This window comes from Lynx rufus, unplaced genomic scaffold (genome assembly GCF_022079265.1).
Source record: "Lynx rufus isolate CCGP_SWC_20201006 ecotype Redwood Valley unplaced genomic scaffold, mLynRuf1.p SCAF_2, whole genome shotgun sequence".
Lineage (NCBI taxonomy): Eukaryota > Metazoa > Chordata > Mammalia > Carnivora > Felidae > Lynx > Lynx rufus.
This window is the reverse complement of record NW_025814834.1, coordinates 206,296,503-206,317,275: the sequence shown is the minus strand read 5'-3', so window position 1 is coordinate 206,317,275 and position 20,773 is coordinate 206,296,503. Positions and strand designations below refer to the sequence as shown.

Below are 20,773 nucleotides of genomic sequence, written 5' to 3'. Positions count from 1 at the left end.
CTGCTGGTTTGGCTGGGGTGCAGGGCCAGGCCCAGGCTGCTGGTGATTTCTCTGGGGGGCTCTTCTTCAGTGCCCAGGGTACCTGGGGGCAGGGTCGCCTCAGCTGCGGACACCTCACTTCGCCAGCCTTCTAGCTGTCCGTCTTCTGCGCCCTGGAGCCATGTGGCCGCTTGTCTAGCCTGTGGTCTGTGGCTTCTGCTACTTCCTGGCCCCACTTCCTCCCCAAGGAGACCTCCAGTTCCTGGGCCTCTGGGTAAGGCGCCCAGGAGGAACTTTGTCTGGAGGGCTCTTCTGGCTGTGCTTCTGATTAGCGTGCTCTGGGACCTGGCTGAGCAGTGCCCCCTCTGCTGTAAAATGGGCACAAGCATCCCTGTCTTGTGCACCTCCCAGGACTGTTGTGATCGTCCTATGGGATGGCCCAGTACAGGGCTCAGACCATGGTATTTGCTCAGTACATTCGGTTCAGTGAGTGAAATAATGGGTGGGACAGGGCTTTTCCACTGGCCGGGTTCCTCTGCATGTGTGATGTCCATTCTCCGTCTCACAGACGAGTGGCACTGTGAGGAGACACGTCTAGAGGTGTCGCTGCAAAGGCCTGGCTGGGACCTCTGGTCCAAGATGGCAGCTGGTGCTCCTGTCTGGGAGTGACCAGGGAGTGGCGGCTTTGACTGGGGAGGCTGGGTGGGCTGGGCTCCAGGGTGGGACTAGCACCTTCTCTTGCCCTTGTCTCGCCTGCTCTTCCCGCCTGGAAGGTCCCACAGAGACTGAACCTCCGGCCGCCCATGGAGGGCCAAACGAACCCTTTGCCCTTGAGCTGGTGTCTGCCCGTTCCCTTTCCAGGGGCTTGGGAGACCAGGCTGAAGCTGCCAGGGGCCGGTGTGTACGTGCAGGGGTGCAGCTTCCCTCGAGATGGCACTGATTTCCCCCTGCCATAGGGCCGCCTCCTTCCCTACATGGCAGGGTCAGTAGGCATGTGACCAACGCTCCTCGTTACCCAGCTGAAGTCTGTGAGTAGAAAAACAGATGCAGTTAACAACCGAGTGGTCAGCAGTGGCCACATGTGGACAGCCAGAGGCACGAGCGAGATCCCTTTGGTCAGTGGCGGCCACAAAGGCCCAGGCTTCGAGGAGGCCCTGGCTGGTGCCCTTGGGGCCGCCCGCCTGGTTTCAGCAATAAATAACAGGAGGACCCAAAAACCAAACCAAAACAAAAAGTACAGCCAGTATCCCTTGGGGTAGGTGCGGGGGCGCTGTTTAAATTACCGGCCTCCCTCGGGCCGCGAGCTGGTTGCTGGCGCGGGGCTGACGCTGCCTGTCACCGGCACGTGTGCAGCTCCACCAGCCGCTGGCACTGCCGGCACTTGACGAAGCAGCACCAGTGGAATTTGCAGCTGCAGCGCTCGGCCAGCTCCACCTGGGCCGTGTGGAAGCCCCGGCCGCAGCACAGCAGCTCGCAGCCGTCGATGGCCTTGGACGTCTTGTTGCACGTGCGGCCCCTCGTGCCCAGCACGCCGCTGCGCACGTCCTGCTCGCAGAAGTCCGGGCTGGGCTCCAAATACACCAGGTCCTCATCCGTGTGCGGCTTGAACTGTGCGTTGCGCGGCACCAGCGCCCTGGAGGAGCCCACGCGGCGTGGCTCCACCTCGGTGGCGCCGTCGAACTTCTCTTTGAGTGCGTGGCCCACCTGGCGGAAGGGCGGCACGGCTCGCCAGCACGTCTTTACCTCACAGGAGCCCGACACCCCGTGGCACTTGCACTCCACCCGCATGTGTGTCAGGATAGCCTGCAGGGGGCGGGGAGGGGAGAGGGGCCATCAGGAGACGGCCGGCGGGGAGGCTGGGGCGGGGCCGGGGGACGGGAGCACGGGCGTCCTGCTTCCGGAGTGAGCACCCGCTGTCCGCCAGGGTGGGCTGGTGGGCTGTGTTGGGGACGGTGGGAGACGTTGTCCCTGCCCTTGGGGCACTTGCAGTGACGGAGGAGAAACCTCCCGAAGGGCATCGTTCTGGAACTGCGTGGTGAGGGACACGATGGGGGGCAGGACGGGAGAGGTGCGTTGAGTCTGCAGGGGAACCTCGAGCAGGAGCAGGAGTAGGAGCAGGCAGCCAGTATCCTAGGTAACGCACACGATCTGTGCATCGACACGAGGTTCAGATCCTGGCTCTGCTGCTTATTAAGGGGGGGTGTGTGTGTCGTACGCGCTTCTGTGACACCTGCTCACCTGTCTGCTCCCCCACCCGCCGCCCCATACCCCTCCGGCCCACGCAAGTGCTGGTGGGAGCCTGCGCAAATGTTCCCGAGTGGCGCCAGGGTGGGAGAGTGTTCCAGGCGCCCTGCCCAGCCCGCCCCGGTGGTGGTAGTGGCAGGAGAAGCGCCACCCTACCTTCCTGCCAGCCTCGTTGTTGTGGAGGTTCATGAGGGCGCGGCTGGATGAGGCCCCCTTGCTTCTCTCCCGCACGTCCACGAAGGACTGGGAGAAGGCCACGCCATAGGCGATGTTGTCCGAGCATCCCGACCACTGGAAGCCTGTGCAGGGGGTGCACAGTGGCCGTGGTGAGTGAGGGCGGGGCCGCCCCCCTTCCCCCCCTCCCGCCCCACCCCACTTCCCACACTTACCCTGCGGGCTGACTCCATGTACCGTCCGGTCACAGCCACACTTTTCCAACTCCCCGCTGCTGCATGCCCGCGTCACCGCGAAGGCCACACCTGCTGAAGAGATGGCGTACACGAAGGCCGCCTCCCGGGTCCCTGTGGGAGGCAGAGGGAGGGCAGGGCTGGGTCCCGGGGCTCCGCCCGGCTCCTTCCTTTGTCGTGGGGAGTGGTACCGGGGAGCCCCTCGAGGCAGGCCCGTGGAGACGGGGAGGCAGGCCTGCCTGACGGCTAGGAGGTACCCCGGCGTGTGTGTGTGTTCTGCCCGGACCAGCCACCGACTGCGCTTGCTGCGTCCCAGGCGCTGCTCGCCCTTGCACGTGCGCCGATCGGCTCGTGTGCACAGCACCCGCGAGGTAAGGAGTCTACGGACGGATCAGCCGCCTCGTCCCGGGTCACACAACACATGGCTGAGCAGGCAGACAGTCCAGCCGCAGTGCCCCGACTGGACTGAGGACACCGTGGTCACAGCCTCTCTCCAGGGCGCGTGGTTAACATCATCAGGGGAGACAGGGCAGGTGCACAGAGCGGAGCCGACTTACTGAGACTGCCGGGGCCCTGAAACAGCAGAGCCGGACCACCAGCCCAGGTCTGGCTTCTTTTAGAACCTGCATTCTATTCGTGCCTACCCCCCAGCTGCCCCCCGCGCCCCGAGGGGGTCCCCCTGCACTATCAACCCGCCCCAGCCCTTTCTGCTGAGGCCGTTTTGCTTCCTTCCACCCCTGTGACAGTAAATCGTAATAGTGACAGTCCCTACTGTTTACCAGGACCAGTGCTGAGGAGAGGATGCCCCCTGCTACTGGGGAGCCGTACTTGTGCCCATTTCACAGATGGTAAAGTGCGGCTTTGGGGAGAGGAAGCGATTTGTTCCCAGTCACCCGGCAAGGAGGTGACAGAACCAGGACTCAAACACAGGTCCGTCTGCCTCTGCTGCCTGTTCTTCCCCTTCTGCCCCCTGACTTCTTAGCAGTCCTGTCTTGGTGCCTGTCCTCGCCCCCTGCCTGAATGGGTGTTTTTATCCTCCTGGGAACGGTGCCTCAGGGTGTAGCTGCTGCGGAGCCTCTTTCTGGGCCTGTGGGTGGTGCTGGTGGTGCGTGTAGTGCACGTGCACGTGGCTCACTGGGTGTGTGACCAGACAGGCCCTGCTCCTCTTCTGGGTTCTGTGAGGGCCTCTGTGTGCCCGTGACTGTCCTTCTGTCTCTTGCTGGAGTGTCTGTGTCCGCAGGAGTGGAGGGGGCAGGTTTTGGCCCCGTGGTTGGCAATTACCACCGTGACACCCAGGCCTGTGCTCTTGGCTGCCCCCCGGGAGCAGTTGCCGTGGTCAGATGGAAACAATCACCTCCTCTGTGCCCACGTCTGTGGACAGGCAGCAGAAGCCGGGCGCTGGGGTGGGGGGCGGCTCAGGCCCCGGTGGCTCCGGACAACCTGTTCTGTGTTCCGCCCTTGAACTGCGGGTACCGCCCACCACCCACTTCTCCACTGCCCACCCTCTGTCCTGGCTTGGCCATTCTGGGCCAGCATCGGGGGCCTTGGCCGGAGCCACGGGACCTCGACGGCCTGAGGTGGAATCCTCTCCAAGTTAATCGAGGCTAATAACAGGATCATGTTGGTTGGTTTTGTGCTGTGGCCGCCCAAAGAGGGACGACTTTAGTTTCTGGTATTTCTGGTATTTCCAGGCCTGAACCAGCATAGATCTTCGCCCCAAAGACCAAGGGGGAAGGGAAAGCGGGAGATAGGGCCAATGGGACTGGTAAGGTGGCCCCAGTGCTCGGCTGGGCTTGGTCCTTACTCCTGCTTCTCCGGACTATCGGGCAGCCCTTGGTCCTCCCTGGATATCTGGGCTCCTCTCCTCCCCTGAGTGCTGGTAGCCCTGGTGTGCAAGGTTCCCTGTCAATTTGTTCAGGGAGACCTCTGCCTCATTCCCCAAACCAACATCCATCTACCGGGACTCCAGATCCCCCTTGCCCCAGCCTTGGGTACAGGACCCTCTGGTTTTCTCAGCTTGGGAGTGGGCCTGAAGGAAGAGATCGTGGAGGGAAAATCATAAGAGCTAAAGCTTATAGAGAGCTCCCTCTGTGCTGGGCACTGACTAAGCACTTCACATAATTTATATACTCTTCACCCCAACCCTATGGAGAGGAGACTTTTCATCCTCTTTTTATAGACGAAGAAGCTGAGGCACCGAGTAGTGAAGCAACTTGACCAACAATACCCAGTCAGGAAGTGGCAGAACTAGAATGTGAACTCAGGAAGTTTGGCTGCAGAGCTTTCAACCTTGACATTGTCCTTGTGGAGCCCAGAGCCTGCAGGAATACACCTGCAGTGGATCGCTTCCTACCTCCTGTGTGTGAAGCCAGGATGGGCTTTCTTAGGTCTGCCCTAAATCTTAAGTTCTGTAGGACAAGTTCAGTCCCATTTGTGGGCTCCTTACTGGGAGATGGTGAGCAGTTGGCCTGTGCTCCACACCGGAGGCCCCAGAAGGCCTGGAGAATGTGGCCAAGCCGCCATGCCCCTAAGGCCCATAGCAGTGGCTCCAGCAGCCTTTTCTAACTGGCTCTGGGTCCCAGCCCTTTGACTCCAGGGCTGTGGCCCCTCCTTGCTCCTCTCCTCTGCCTGGGTGTCCAGGCTGGAGCCTTGCTCACTAGCGGGGCACCTGGCAGAGACTGCCATGACAGAAAGGGACTGTGGCGTTCCTGCAAGCCTAGCAGAGGGAGATCCCCACATGTCACAGAAGATAGCTGCCCCCTGGTCGGGGCGGGGGTGGGGAGGGGAGGGTTGCCTGTTCCAGCTGCAGCAGGGAGACAGATCTGGCTTTGTCCTCCTGGGACATCAGAGCTGGTGGTAAGGCAGACCCCTCGGTGCCAGTAGCTGCCCTGCAACCTGCTTGGCCTTCCATGAAGCCATTTGCCACACCCCACACCCAGCTCCTTTCTTCCTCCTCCCCGGGCTCCAGCGTGTGGAGCGGAAGTGGCTCTGCTGGGTCCCACCTCAGTGGCATCTTTTCAAGGTGCCAGGGCTGCCTGGGGTTGGGAATTCGGAGGGGTCCTGTGGACCCAGTAATAGCTCCCCTTTCTGAGGGCCTACTAAGTGCCAGGGCCTTTCCAAGTGCTGTCTATGGCTCACGACAAATGGGGCACCCAGCTCTCTCCAGCTCTGTTCTGGAGGAAGGAGTGAGGCCCTGGGGTCCAGGTCCCTCAGCCGGTCAGCGGCTCAGCGGGAACCAGAACCGAAGCCTGGGTGAGTCAAAGCCCGTACCCTTCTGAGCACGTCACGTGCGATGCCCCCCGCCCCCCCCCTGCCCCGATGTGGGAAGGAAGGACATTCGAGTAGGAAGAAGTGTTTGGAGAAGAAGCCGTGGATGCCGAGTTGGGCTTAAAAGAAGCCATGGACATAGTGGTCTCCTGGGCACCAGGCTGGGGTCCTGGTGGGAGGGCCATTTGAGCATAACTCACGTGTTTCCAAAGCAGACCCAGGGAGGGAGTCCTGGGAGGTGGGGCAGGACAGGCCCTGGTCTTTGAGAAAGACACTGCCCTGTGCTCTCCCCTTCCCTGCCCCCAGCCTGCCCTCCCAGTTTCCTTTGTTCTCTTAGCTACAAAAGCTCACCTTTTCTTGAAACCACCTCTAGGAAGCCTCTTTGGATTTAAGAGATGATGTAGCACAGAGGAAAGAGTAAATTAAGACTCTTACTAGCGGCGTGACTGTCCTCTCTGAGCCTCATTATCCCAACTCTAACAAGGGCGAGATAGCGCTGCCCAGACAGGCCAGACCCCACACTTCTCCCACATTTCCTGCCCTCTGTCTTGGACCTCCCAGGGCTCCTGGTGCTCTCGCTGGCCTGCCTGCCCCCAGGATCAGAAATCAGGCTGCAGGTGGTTTTATCATCTAAGTGTATTGCTTGTTTGCCTGGCCAGGCTGTCCCCATACTTCTCTTTTGCCCCCTAGCACCCAGCGCAGGGCGGTGCACAGAGCAGCCCTTGGAGACAGGGATGGGTATTGGGAGAGTCTGGATGCTCAGGCAGCAGGACTGAGATCTGTTCCTTGCCCCGCTACTTCCTAGATGTGTGGTTTCAATTTTCTTGTCCATAGAAAGGGGGCTGATGAAAGCACTGACCTCAACAGGTGGTTATGGGAACCTAACGAGGTAAAATACAGAACATGCTTAGTCTAGTCCCTGGCACATAATGGGCACTTGAGACATACTTTGTGATTATTGTCGTGATTAATGCCATTTTATTCATTTGCAAACAGGGATCATTAGGGCGCTTACACCCTGAAGGCCAGGCAGTCAACTGTGTGTTTGCCATCGGGCTAAAAGCTTCCTTAGGGCAGAGACACTTCCTCCCTTGCTTGCTCCCTCACCTAACATTTATTGATCACCCACTGCAAGCCCGGTCCTATGCTACACTCCAGGGAAAACGGGGTAGATTTGTCCTTAAGGAACTCCCAGTGGCGGAATGTCTCTGGGGGCCCACCCCAGCCCCCCTGTAACTTAATCTGATGGCACCTAAAGGCTGGCCTGGAGGTCACCCAGAAAGAAGGCATGTTCTCGCCTTCCCTGGGCCCAGCACGATGCCAGTATGGAGGATCGAGGTGAGAAGACAGGTCTTGGTAAGTCACAGCCTAGGACTGAACAGTGTTTACTTCTTAACTCTAGTCCAATGTTACAGTCAGTAAGGTGTCTGGATGTTAGACACGCAGAGGTTGGGAAGGTGGGCCTGGGTTTGAGTCTTCACTTTGCTTCGGCCAGTGCACCCCATCGCCTCGCAACCATGGCAGCCAGAGGCTGGAGGGCCTCAAGGCTCACTGAGTCCCCTCTCCCTTGGTCAAGGTCACAGAATGAGATGCGGGGAGGCAGGCAGAGGCACGGCATTGCCCACAGAAGGAGGGAAGAGGAGAAGAGGAGTTTGCATTGCTTTGTCCACCTCTCCCTGCCATGCTTGGGCCAGCCTGCTCTGAGACCCCAGTGTATCCTGTTCATGGCGACCTTGAACCCTGGCCAGACTCTGTGGCTTTCCCTCCTGTCCTCAAACCTTTTTTATCCATTCAGCACATATTTATCAGTGGCCTACCATGTGCAGGTGCTTACTCTAGACTCTGGGACAAAGCAGTGACTAAAACGCACAGAGGCCATCCCACACCTGGCCGTAATGCCTCCTCGGCCAAGAACTGCCTCCTGCCCTCGTTCCCGGCCATCCCGGATGCGAATTTCCCCAGGTTTCTGGTGGATTTTTAGCCTGGAGCACACAGTTTGGCCCTCACTTACACGGTCCTCATTGTTCACCATTATTTTACCACCCATCTCGCCTCAGTAGGCCAGGAGCAGGGTGGAGGTGGTGGGGTGCTGGGGTGTAGAGTTGGAGGCTGCGAGACCTCAGCAATGTCTGCCTGTGGGGCTCGAGTGCCATCCAGCCCTTCAGAGGCATCATCTCTGAATCCTGATGGAAATCCCAGGAGGTTGGTCCTGAGACTGTCCCCACTTTATGAGGCTAGGAGAGGGAACAGACCCTGCCTGAGATCTCAGGGCCAAGAGTTGGCAGGTCCCGGAGCTGGGGGTGTGTCACCACCCTCTGCTTGCTGGACCTCCCTTCTTGGCAGTAGAGTAGGGGCACGCCACACATTCAAGAGTTGTCATGAGGGCGATCTGAGGCAAGATGGCACACAGGCGGCCGTCAGCAAAGGGTTTCCTTTTCTTCTCCAAGTATGGCTTGGCTCCTGGGCCTCCGCCATGTCTGAGGCCGTGACCCCAGCCAGGCAGCTGATGAATGTGGGCACCAAATCAAGCTCACCCTTGCCATCACCCCAAAAGCTGGTGGCCACCAAAGAGGCCTGCCCAGACTGGCTGCTGCTGTTGTAGCTGTCCCCAGTGACAGCAGCTGGTGATGAGGATGGCTTTTCCTGGTCGGGGTGGACACTCAGGGCTGCCACCCCCTGTGTCACGGGACCTTCGTGAGGGGCCCTATAAGGTAAGCACACATGCTGGTCTCACTGACAGGTGCCACTCGGAGTGATGCCACTCCTCCAAGGTCACGCCTGCCCATGCTTCCCCTGCAGGTGCCTCTTCTTGTGCAGTGGAGACAAATTAAGACTTTTCCAAGAGGACTCTTACCAGGGAAGAACATGAGAAATACAAGAGTGAGGATATGGATGAATAGGAAGAGATCAGACTCCTCCAGACGCCCCTGATGTCTGCCTGGTGTGTGGGTGCCTTGACTCCGCCTCGAGGGGGTTGGACGCTCAGCCAAGCCACTCAGACTTTAGTCTGGAGCAGATTTCAGCATTGCCAGTAGGATTCCCAGTGTTTCCCCAAACTTGCTGAGCCAGGGATGAGCCCTCCCTTGGTTCCTGCTGCAAACACAGGTGAGGAAGGCACTTTTCCATGGGGTTCTTCACTGGCTTCAGGCCAGCACCGAACCCATGCCTCCCTTTCTTTGCCCTCTTGAGTCCTTGCCCCGACTTGCTTTCTGTCATTGGATGACATCCATTGACTGTGTCCTCCATGCCAGGCTCTTCCAGGCATGGAAGAGGTAAAGGAGACAGGTAAAGGAAACAGGTAAAGGAGACATCACCTCGCCCCAGAACAGTTCAAGGTTTAGGAAAGTGGTGGGGTGGGGTGAGGGAACAGGCATTACAGTGTAGTCTAAAAGGTGTAATGAAAGCTGTGTGAACACAGATGGTTTAGACGTGTGCATATGTGTGTGTCTGTATGTCTGTGTTAAGGGAGAGTGAGAGAGAGATTGAGATAGAGAAATTGATAAGGCAGATGGGTTAAAATGTAAACAGTTGCTGAATCTAGGTAAAGAGCATTATGGGAATTCTCTTAGGAAAAACCAAGCTCGTACATACAGGGAACAGATTGGTTGGTTGCCAAAGGTGGGGTAGGGGGTGGGGAAGTAAGTGAAATGGGTGAAGGGGGTCAAAAGGTACAAACCTCCAGTTACAAAATAAGTAAGGCACGAGGATGTAATGTACAGCATGGTGACTATGGTTAAGAATACTGTGTTGCATATTTGAAAGTTGCTAAGAGAGTAGATCTTAAAAATTCTCATAAGAAAAGGAAGGTGGACCTATGTGTAGTGATGAGTGCTAATCAGACCTACTGGGGTGATCATTTCGTAATATATACACATGTGGAGTCATTATGTTGTACACCTGAAATGAATATAATGTTGTATGTCAGTTATACCTCAATAAGAAAAGAAAAGTAGCTGACTGAATAAATCCATCACCTGGAGATGAAAACAATGTTTTGTAACTTGCCTGTAGGTTTGAAATTAGATCAAAACGAAAAAAATACAGGGGTGCCCGGGTGGCTTAGTTGGCTGAGCGTCTGACTTTCGATACCGGATCAGGTCATGAGGTTGGTGAGTTCGAGCCCTGCGTCGGGGTCTGTTCTATCAGCGCTGAGCCTGCTTGGGCTTTTCTCTGTCCCTGTCTCTTTGCTGCTCTCCCACTCATGCTCTCTCTGTCTCTCTCAAAAAATAAATAAGCTTAAAAAAAATTACAAAAATATTGGCACAAAAACAGACACTCAGATCAATGGAACAGAATAGAGAACCCAGAAATGGACCCACAAACGTATGGCCGACTAATCTTTGACAAAGCAGGAAAGAATATCCAATGGAATAAAGACAGTCTCTTCAGCAAGTGGTGCTGGGAAAACTGGACAGCGACAGGCAGAAAAATGAACCTGGACCACTTTTTACACCAGACACAAAAATAAACTCAAAATGGATGAAAACCTCAATGTAAGACAGGAAGCCATCAAAATCCTCGAGGAGAAAGCAGGCAAAAACCTCTTTGACCTTGGCCGCAGCAACTTCTTACTCAACACGTCTCCGGAGGCAAGGAAAACAAAAGCAAAAATGAACTACTGGGACCTCATCAAAGTAAAACCTTCTGCACAGTGAAGGAAACAATCAGCAAAGCTAAAAGGCAAACGAAGGAATGGGAGATGTTTGCAAATGACATATCAGATAAGGGGTTAGTATCCAAAATCTATAAAGAACTTACCAAGCTCAACACCCAAAAAACAAATAATCCAGTGAAGAAATGGGCAAAAGACATGAATAGACACTTCTCCAAAGAAGACATCCAGATGGCCAACCAACACGTGAAAAAATGCTCAACATCACTCATCGTCAAGGAAATACAAATCAAAACCACCACGAGCTATGCTCTTACACCTGTCAGAATGGCTAACATAAACAACTCAGGCAACAACAGATGTTGGCGAGGATGCGGAGAAAGAGGATTTCCTTTGCACTGCTGGTGGGAATGCAAACTGGTGCAGCCACTCTGGAAAACAGTATGGAGGTTCCTCAAAAAATTAAAAATGGAACTACTCTATGACCCAGCAATTGCACTACTAGGCATTTATCCAAGGGATACAGGTATGCTGTTTTGAAGGGGCGCATGCAACCCCATGTTTATAGCAGCACTATCAACAATAGCCAAAGTATGGAAAGACCCCAAACGTCCATCGATGGATGAATGGATAAAGAAGATGTGGTATATACATACAATGGAGTATTACTCGGCAATCAAAAACAATGAAATTTTGCCATTTGCAACTACGTGGATCGAACTGGAGGGCATTATGCTAAGTGAAATTAGTCAGAGAAAGACAAATATCCTATGACTTCACTCATATGAGGACTTTAAGAGACAAAACAGATAAACATAAGGGAAGGGAAACAAAAATAATATAAAAACAGGGAGGGGGACAAAACAGAAGAGACTCATAGATATGGAGAACAAACTGAGGGTTGCTGGAGGGGTTGTGGGAGGGGGGATGGGCTAAATGGGTAAGGGGCACTAAGGAATCCAGTCCTGAAATCATTGTTACACTAAAAGCTAACTAACTTGGATGGAAATTAAAAAAATAAATTAATTAAAAATAAATAAATAAAACATTACAAAATAATTTAAACATTACAAAAACAAATGAACAAGACACGAAAAAGCCCCCAGCACAAGCAAAAAGCTTCAGAGGAAAAAGCAACCACCGGTTTGTAGGAGCTGGGACAATGCCGGGTGGAGAAAGAGGGGTGATATTTGGGGTGGAGGAAACAGCATGTACAAAAGCACGGGGGTGTGAAAGAGCCTGACACTCTGCTGATCTGTCCACCACTGCACTTAAAACACCAAACACCTACTGCATGCAAGGACCTTCCTGTACTTGGGGTCTGCCGTTCGAGCCTAGAATTCGGGGCTCCTCAGACAGCAGGTCCCAGAGCCTTGGCAGTGCACCATCGACCAAGGATATTCTCTGCTACCAGGCCACTCACTAGGTCTCTGCTGCTTCTCCAGAGCAGCGATATTTAGCAATGCCAAGCACGACGGTGCTTTTTGGCCTCTGCCAGCTCCCAGGAGAATTGCTTCCAAATTTCTATCACAGTTGGTTTCCAACAACATCCAAACGGTTTGCCACAAGCCCGGCAGCCCTCGCTGTCCAGGACCACAGGTGCCAAGACAAAGGTTGGCCCAGGCAATGCCCTCCTGCTGCCTAGCGAGTCAAAGGGCCCTGTCGACTGGTAGCAGCTCTGGAGTGTCAGTTTCAAGCTCAGGAAGTAGAAAAAGAGGCAGCTGGTTTAGAGCACTTCCTCGAGGGCAGTGGCTTGACCCAGTGACCTCTCAAGGAGCCTTCCAGTTGCGTGGAACGTTCTCTGCCCTGCCCACCTTCCTCTGGCTTAATGCCTTCTCAGATTTCTCATCTCCGCAGAGGGCCTAACTCAGGAAAGCTTTCTCCGAGCACCCGGCCCTGGCCAGGGGAGGAGTCCGCCCTTGTGCTCCCAAGCCTCCTGTGTTCCCCCCATCACAGCATTCTCTCACTGTGGGTGAGAGCAAGACCCTGGAGCTGGATTGCATGGGCTCAAGCCCTGGCTCTGCCACTTGCCAGCTCTGTGACGTTGGGTGAGTTGCTTAACCTCCACGTGCCTCAGTTTCTTCATTTGCAACATGGAACCTTATCTCCATGGCCAGATGAGTTAGTATTTACTGAAAACAGTGTCTGGTCCCTAGTTTGTGCTATTGGTGTGTAAGCTACTGCCCCTCCTGGGCTTGCCCTGATGCCAGGAGGACAGAAGCGGGGTCTGCTCTTTCCTGGTCTCAGAGCAGGACGTGCTGAGGCTCCCCACATGGCTCATCAAGGATACAGACGAATGAGGTGGGCTCCCTCAGGAGGCCTAGTGTTCGGGCAAAAACAGCATGGGGCTGGGGGTCTGGGCCAATCCATCCTTTCCCCTGCCTGAGCCTCAGTTACTTCCTCTGTAAAATGGGGACAGCAGCCCGGGGACCAAAACACTGCAGACCGTAGAGTGTTGCCCCGCACAGAGAACAGCACCCTTCTGCTGGCCCTCCCCCCGCAACGCCCGTTCTGGCCCCTCTGCCCGCCTCCATCGGCGTCCTCGTGACCGTCCGGCAGCGTGCTGGTTTAGCCCGGTAAGTGACAGACGGCTCTGGCCACTCATGAGCGCGTGGCTCCCCTGCCAAGGCAGTGCTCTCCCCCTGCCCCGCACCTCCCGCGAGCCCCTCCCTCACCTTGAGTCACCACCTTGCCGAAGACAGGCAGGGAGTCGAGCGTGGAGCAGTTCCAGCGCCGGTTCCGGAACTGGTACTGGCACTCCTCGATGGCGAGCTGAGCACCTCGGCGCACCGAGTCCATCACCTCAAGGTTCCGCTTGCACATCTGCACCTGCCTCTGGATCAGGCCCTTGAGCTTCTCGCACGTCTCCTCCTCCGAGATGCTCCCCACGGAGGACAGCTTGGCCAGGTACCTGGGGAGAAGGCGGCGGGGTGGAGTGTGGTGCAGCGATCCCTCCCCCTCTCTCTGCTGCCGGGACGAGGCTGTGCCCAGCCCAGGTCCCTGGGAGCTGACTCATCCCGGTGGTGGCTCGTGGCTGTGCCTTCTCTCTCTGGATCCAGCGACAGGCCCTCTTGCCTGGCTTTTGGGACCAGAGGGGGAAGTGCCGTCTCATCATAAGAAGGCTTCCGCCCCAGCCAAAGCAGGCCAAAGCACTGAGAGGGACGCTGACGGAGCCCCCACGGGACCCCTCCTGGCCCAGGGTGGCCCCTGCACCAGCGTCTGTACCCCGATGTTACGCCAGACTTGGCCCCTGGGCTCTGACCCCTTCACGTCCCTCTAGCTGGGACGCTAGAACCGCTGCACTCGTGTCTCTTTCCCCACCCCCAGGCAAGGACCCCAGTGAACGAAGCCCGCATTCTGGCTGCAAGGCCCAGACCCTCACTGCCAGCCACATCCCGGGGCACCAGACAGAGACCAGCATCAACTGCAGCTGGGGACTCGAGATGATGAGTGTGTGGATGGTGGCAGGGGAGGAGGGCTTAAAAACAGAGTGTGCCGTGCTCATCCCTCAGCCCCTGGAGTTTTTGTGGCTTGACGATGGGGCAACAATGCTGGTTCCATCTCATAGAATTATGGTGGGATCACAAGCTAGATACCTTATGTCAGGAAGCTCTGGGACCCAGCCTTTGGGGAGAAGGGGCTCTAAAGTGTCTACTTCAGGGGAGGACAGGAGGGAGCGCTGCTGTTCATTGGACACCCACTACGTGTCGTGCACGGTGGCGGTCACTATATTCTGCTGCACCCTTGCCTCCCATCTATGAGGTGGTAATTGTTATGCCCATTTTATGGATTCCAAAATGAAGGCTAAGAGGGTGACACAGATGGCAAGTGCCAGAGCTGAGCTTCAAACCCTGTGGGCCTTCCCCCTGCCTGTCCTCCTCCATGGCAAGTTGAGGGGCAAGTTGAGGCTCTGTGTCACCTAAGGACAGACGCTGTGATCGGGACCAGGAGGCCAGAGAGCCGGAAGCAAGACACATGAATGCTCACCAGGATGGGAGCAGAGCTAGGGAAAGGCCCTGTCAGGAAGAAGTGGTCCCTCCCAAGGGACAGAGGTGTGCATTGCCTGAACACCTACTAAGTGCCAGGTATGTTTCAGATAGGTGGAGTGACTGGCTCGGGGTCACCTGGCTTGTCTAGTTTGGAGGCAGATCTACTAGTTTGGAGCCTAGGTCCGGATAACCCCATGACTGTTCTAAGCACTGCCCCTCAGCCTGCCCCCCCCCTCCCCTCTAGCATCCTTGGCCAGGGCCAAGTGAACATAGTAGGTGCACAACGGGGAGCTGAGTGCTGGGAGGAGAGCTGAGTGGTGACTCTGAAGGCCTCCTCTCCCATTCCTTGCCCTCACTTCCCACCTGTTCAGGGGGACATGATCTGCTCCCCTCCCAGGGCGGGGCTGGCAGGGGCTGCCTTCCAGGTCCTTGGAGGAGCAACAGAGTACAGAGTATCGCAGACTTCCAGAATGCTCCCTGACAGATAGTCTGGTCCATTATACAGGTGAGCAGAGTGAGGGAAAGGGGCCTTCCCACCGTCTCCCAGGAGGAAACTCAGAGCCTGGCTCTACCCTTAGTCTCGGTCACACAACAGGGGCTCGAAACAAAGAGAGCGAGTATCCTGCTGCCCCCGACTCTATAGTGAGCCAGTCCCCCACCAGGAGCTTGGCCAGCCACCCTGGTCTGGGGGAGCTTTCTAGGCATGGAGGTGGAGATACTTGGAGGTGATGAAGCCGCACAAATTTCTCGTCCATAGAAGGATCAAGGGGGAAGGCCCACTCCATGGACTCAGTTTTCTCATCTGTAATGTGGGGAAGTTACCACTGGTTCTGGCTAAGTCGAGGAACTGTGGTCAGAGCAAAAGGGGGTCCTGTGTGTGAAAGATGGGCTGACAAGGGGTCTGAGGCAGTAGGGCAGGAACTTGCCATTTGTTTGCCGAATGAAGTAAAGGAATAAATGATGAGCAAAGAAGTACACAGAAAGCCCTCTTAAAATATGGGACATTTTTATGACTACGGTAATAAGCACAGTTAGCTTTCATGCAGCTTAGGACCAGGCTAAGCCCTTCGCTTACATTGTTGCATTTATCCTCCCAGCAAAGCCAACGGACCCCTGTTTTATAGAGGAAGAAACGGAGGCACAGACCCGTTTCGTAGTTTGCCTTGTGTGCAAGGTCATCCAGCTCATAAGAGGTGGAGCAGGGACTTGAACCTGGTTTTGCCCAACTTCAAAGCCTTTGAAGTGGATACAATGCTGTTTTAAGTGGCTGGAGGACTAGAACTGGCCCCAGCAGGCAGGAGCCGCTGGGAGCCAGGTTCGCTCAACCTAAGGATGCTGGTCAAGGTGGAGACGATGGGCTGCCTACCGGTCGCCGAGTTCTCCTCCCCCGGAGGTGTGTGAGCAGCAGGTGGATTCTGTGTGTCAGGCATGGGGGCTGGCCCAGAGGAATGGTTCTCGAATCCGGCTGAGCATCGAAACGTTTGTGGGGTTTGTTGAAAGTGCAGGTGCCGGGGCCTCGCTCCAGGCGGGGCTGGGTGGGCATCTGGGCTTTTGACGCGTTCCCAGGAGCAGCTGTGAAGCCAGACTGGCCCTGGAGGGCACTTCAGGGGAAGCTCTTGGCCAACCACGGGGGATGTTTCCTTCTATGCCCGAGGGAGATCTGATTCTGGGACCCACTTTCCGCCTCACGGCTGCATCAGCCCCCCCCCACCCCCCGCCCCCCACCTCCTGGTTGTGGGGCTTGAGTCTAGCTGTCTTTATCTAGACATGGAGATAGTGGTTCCTATCCCAGAGGGCTGCTGTGAGAAATTAAGGTGATTTGATGTGGTTGGTGCTGCCGGCTCTTAGCCGGGCCCACGGGAGGTGTGCTGTAGCTGCGAGGATCCCCCCAACTTCCCTGGCAGCACACGGGTGAGTAGAAGGTGGGTGGTCTTGGGCTGAGGCATCCAACCTTCCCTTCCTCTCCCCACATTCCTTGCTTCCTGGAGGCCCCCCCTGTCTTCTCTGCCAGGTCCTGCCTCAGGGATGCAGAGACTAGCAGGAGCCTGAGCCTCCCAGAGGGGAGACAAGGGTGGGAAGGTGGTGGAGGGGCAAGGGGAGGGTGCATCTGGAGGGGGAGGGGACACACTGGCTCCTCAGCCCTGTCTGGGTGCTCTCCTTGCCTGGGCCAGGTCCCCTATGGCCCTAGTCCCACCTGGTGCTCTTGGCCTGCAGGGGGCGCCAAGAGCCCAGCTACTGGCTGTGGGCCAGGTCCATGTTTGGGAGGCCACCGGTGAGGGGACAAGGAGTTGGGCCTCAAGTTGGATCCTTTCCTGCTCAGACCCAGACCTGGCCTCTTGAATAAGGGTGGGGTCCCCTATTCCCTGAAGGGCATGGGGGCACAGAGCTGGCCCCTGTTCCCTCTGCATCCAGCCGATGGGCCAGGTCAGGCTGTACAGGCTCCAGGCTCCTGGTGGAGGGAGGTGTTCAAGGGCAGGGCTTCTCTGGGTAGGGAATGCCGGCCGGGGAGGCCTGGCTGAGCTACCAGCCCACAGTGTGACCTTGGGCAAGTCCCTGCCTACCCGGAGCTTGGGTCCTCGTGGGGACACTAAACTGGTGGGTCTGTGAGGCCTTTCCCTCTGTCAGAGTGACAGTCCCTCTTCTACAGATGGGGATGGAGGTGTCCAAGCCTCAACGGCCTCAGGACCCCCTGCATTGAATGAGAAATAAAGTAGACCAGGGAACCCCCCACCCCTCTCCCCTAGGCTAGACTCAGTGAGGGGAGGCAGCCTGAAATAACCGTCCTACGGCTTTAGGGGCAGGCTGCTGGGTGGCCATGGCCGTGAGTCACTGGGACAGCTTCCAGGAAGAAGCTGAGAACCCTCTTCCGCTGAGGAGTGTGCCTGTCCCCCCACCCCCCCCACGGCTGGCACCGGTGCCACCCCCCAGCCCCTGCCTTCATCTGGCTCAACAGCTGTCCCCTTCCGTGCAGGAGACACAGCTCCACCCCACCTCGATTCTCCTGGGTCCCAGAGTCTTGCCTGGGAAGGCCTGGCTGCCAGGACTGGACGTGCAGCTGGGAACAGGGCGGAGAGAGTTGGGACCCCGGGCATCACAGGCCCTTGCCCGCACAGCCCGCTTGTTCTGGTGCCCAGCCTCATTTTACAGAGGAGCAAACTGAGGCCCCGAGAGGTGGAGGGACTCACCCAAAGTCACACGGCCAGTGAGTGAGTGGCTGGGAGCTCTGTGTCTCCTGTACCCCGGTTGTGGATCTGCCTTGTTTGACAGCCGTGGGGGCTGACACTACCCTCAGTGTCGTGTCCGGCCCATGGCCTCCTCAGGGCCCGGCACAGGTTGTGGCACATAGAAGGTGCTCAATAAATGCCTACAGCATGATGGAGGGCTCTGTCCCCCTCGGCTCACCTCTTGGCAGAGTCGTCAGGGTAGGGAAGAGCGGGGGTGAGGGAGTAAAATGGGGGCTGCCTTTGCCTTTGAGGGCTGGAGGCTGTGAGAGGCTAGAACCCAACTTTTTCTGGGGGCCTCAGGAATCCCCTCTCTGCACCCTAAGGTGGCTCGGCCTTTTCCCCGGAGACATGGGTGCCACTTGATGACCCTGGAGCTGGGCCGGGCCGGGCCCAAATGTTGGCTGCACAAGCCATTTCTGGGGGGCACAGAGAGCCCAGGAGTGATCGGTATTGGCTGCCGCTGGGCTAGGTGGCCAGGCCCGTGGAGGGCCTCGACCATCTCTGCTCCTTCTCTCGTTCTGGTCGCCTTGCCCCAGTTTAGGCTTCTTCCTGCCACTGCTGAGTACAGGCTTAGCAATTTGCCACCTGCTGCTCCAGCCACCCAGGACTCTAGCCACAGCCCCGCCATCGATCAGGTTACCCCAGCAGCCCGGGCTGCCCCGGCTGCCGCTGCCAGCCAGCTCGTGCCCCCATCTTCTCCAACGGGGGCTGCGGGTCCCACAGGCCCCTCCCAGGAGGCCCTCCCCGGCGGCCCGTGCCGAAGCCTGCGAGGCTGGAGGGCCCTGGCCCTGCCAGGGAGATCAGATCCTCTCGGCCACCTGCTGTTTTCATTAGAAACTAAAATTAGCTGGGCTTGTCCCAAGCTTTTCCAGGTTTGCTTGCTTTTTAAAAAAAATATACAAATTCCTAGAGAAAAATCCGCACCTCTGCGCCTCCTCTCAGCTCTTACCCTGCGCGTCAAGAGGAGAGGAGACGGGAAATAGCTGGAGCGTTTGGGAGGCCAAGCAGATCAGTGTCGTGGGTCCTGGCCCCGCGGGTATCCAGGTGGGGGCTGGGACGCCAGCCCAGGCCTCTCTGCCCCCTCCCTCTGGCCTCCCTGCCTGCCCGGGCCACATTTAGAGCCTCCTCAGGAGTGGCAGTGCCTGGGACACCAGGGAGGAAGGAGGCCAAGCAGGCGGGAGGAGGAGCCGGAAGGAGCCGGAGTGCCTGCCGAACAGTGAGCCGCCTGGGGAGACACGGCCGCGTGAAGGCAAGCATGCCACGGGTCCCACCCAGGACCACGTTCTCTCCGGGGGTGGCCAGCACCTGGCTCCCCGGGTCCCCATCACGCCCCTCAGCTGTTCTCGGGCCTCCGGATGTTTCTGCACCCACGGTCTCCGAATCCCGAGGCCCTGTCCTGGAGACCTATCGTTTCGCACGGCCCACAGGGTGGCACACTGTGCGAGAGAGATGGCAGACTGGGTCAGAATCCCAGCTCTGTGTTCCCAGAGGCAAGTTAGCGAGCATCTCTGAACCTCAGTGTCTTCATCTGTAGAATGGGGAGAATAATAGTTCTCACCTCAAGAGACGTCAACGGATTAAATGTTCACATAGTAGCCACTGCTCCCCGGTTGGCAACATTACCAAGTCCTATTGATCATCACTGTGGTCATTAAGGTGTTTACCGTCATCACCTTCATCATCACTGCCACCTCAAAGCCCCCGCGCAGTCCCTCGAGCTGGGCCCTCTGCTGGACCGCAGAACAGTCCTGTTCACTGGTCTTCTTTTGCTCGGCTCTTTTAGACGGGGGTTCACCAGCCTGAGGGAAGGACACACCCCCACTGGGAAGGGCGGACACTTCGGCCTCCATCCCCACCGCACAGCTTGGACACAGCTTGCTCCGATGGAGCACGCAGAGCTGAAGGATGCTTGCCGGTGACCTGGGCCCACTGGTCGGACCCTCCAGGGACCAGGGGTCCAACAGGTGGGACACAAGTGGGTGCTTTAGGAGATCAGAGGCTGGGGCACCGCGGTGAGGGGGCTAGGGACAGGGGGGTCCAGTGCAGGCTCAGTGTGCCTGGGGGACTTGGGAGCCCTTTGCGGGACAAGATTGACAGGAAGGGAGGGACCTCATGTCCCCTGTCACCTGTGCTCTTCAAACAACAGCCACGCGCTTTAACATATCCTTAGTGCAGCCACGCAGGGCTGGCCAGGACGGTATCATCGCCCTCCATTTTACAGATGAGGTTCCGGGAGGCATGTGTTCAAGGCCATGCAGCCAGTCAGGGCTGGGCAGCATTTGAACACAGGTCATTCTGGCTCCTAAATCAGGCTCCAAAGATGGCTTAGGGTAGTGACAATGATTTGAGGAAGGTGGCTTCATTCTTCCATCGCTGAGACCTTCTGCGGTCCCAGGGCTTTTGGGGACCACAGCAAAGGCGTCTGCTCTGCTTTTAGGAACAGAGGATACTGGGGAGGGAAGTGTCTCAGTGTGGGCAGCCTGGACGGCTTCTGGGGCCATGGAAGGGGCTGCTGCTACTGGCCTGCAAGTCCTGGAGGGGCAGCCAGTAAGGAGGGGTCAGCCTTGGAGACACAGTGGTTGTAGGGGTGGTGGGCACAGCCTCCCCTCCACCTTCTCCCCGGCCTTGGCAGAACTCTGGAGTCCTCGGTGCCCAGGTCAAGTTCTCTTTGTCCCAAGTGCCTTTCCTCAGCTTGGGGGGGGGGGGCGATGATGGCCTTTCCTGGAGCCCAAGTCCCTACGCCTGTACCTCGGGGCACTATTCCCCCTCCTCCTGTCTCCTGGGACCCCTCGCTTCCTTTGCTCTCCATCCTCAGAAGCCTCAGCAGCCCCTGTTTTTGTCTTTTCACTTCCCAGTTTCCATTGCTTTCCCACACCTGGTAGCCCAGCTCCTACATTTCATTCCTGAGGGCTTCCTGAGTGGGAGCCCCCCTCCCACTCACCATCTCACAGTATTTGTTCCTGGGGAGCCGGTGGCTGACTCAGGGCCGGCAAGTAGCCACTCAGACCTTAGCTGGATGGCCCCAGAGCTGCACCAGAAGGTAGGAATTTT

General features: G+C 57.2%; 1 protein-coding gene across 1 annotated transcript; it reads right to left on the bottom strand.

Annotated features, from left to right (window-relative positions):
- Positions 1-1,314: 1,314 nt before the first annotated feature.
- Positions 1,315-19,572, bottom strand: WNT4 (Wnt family member 4). The gene is made up of 6 exons (XM_047082382.1): positions 19,387-19,572; positions 19,028-19,158; positions 13,185-13,420; positions 2,613-2,744; positions 2,380-2,522; positions 1,315-1,782 (listed from the first exon to the last, which is right to left on the bottom strand). Exons 1-6 carry the CDS (start codon positions 19,570-19,572, stop codon positions 1,315-1,317), a joined length of 1,296 nt encoding a protein of 431 aa, XP_046938338.1.
- Positions 19,573-20,773: the final 1,201 nt, after the last annotated feature.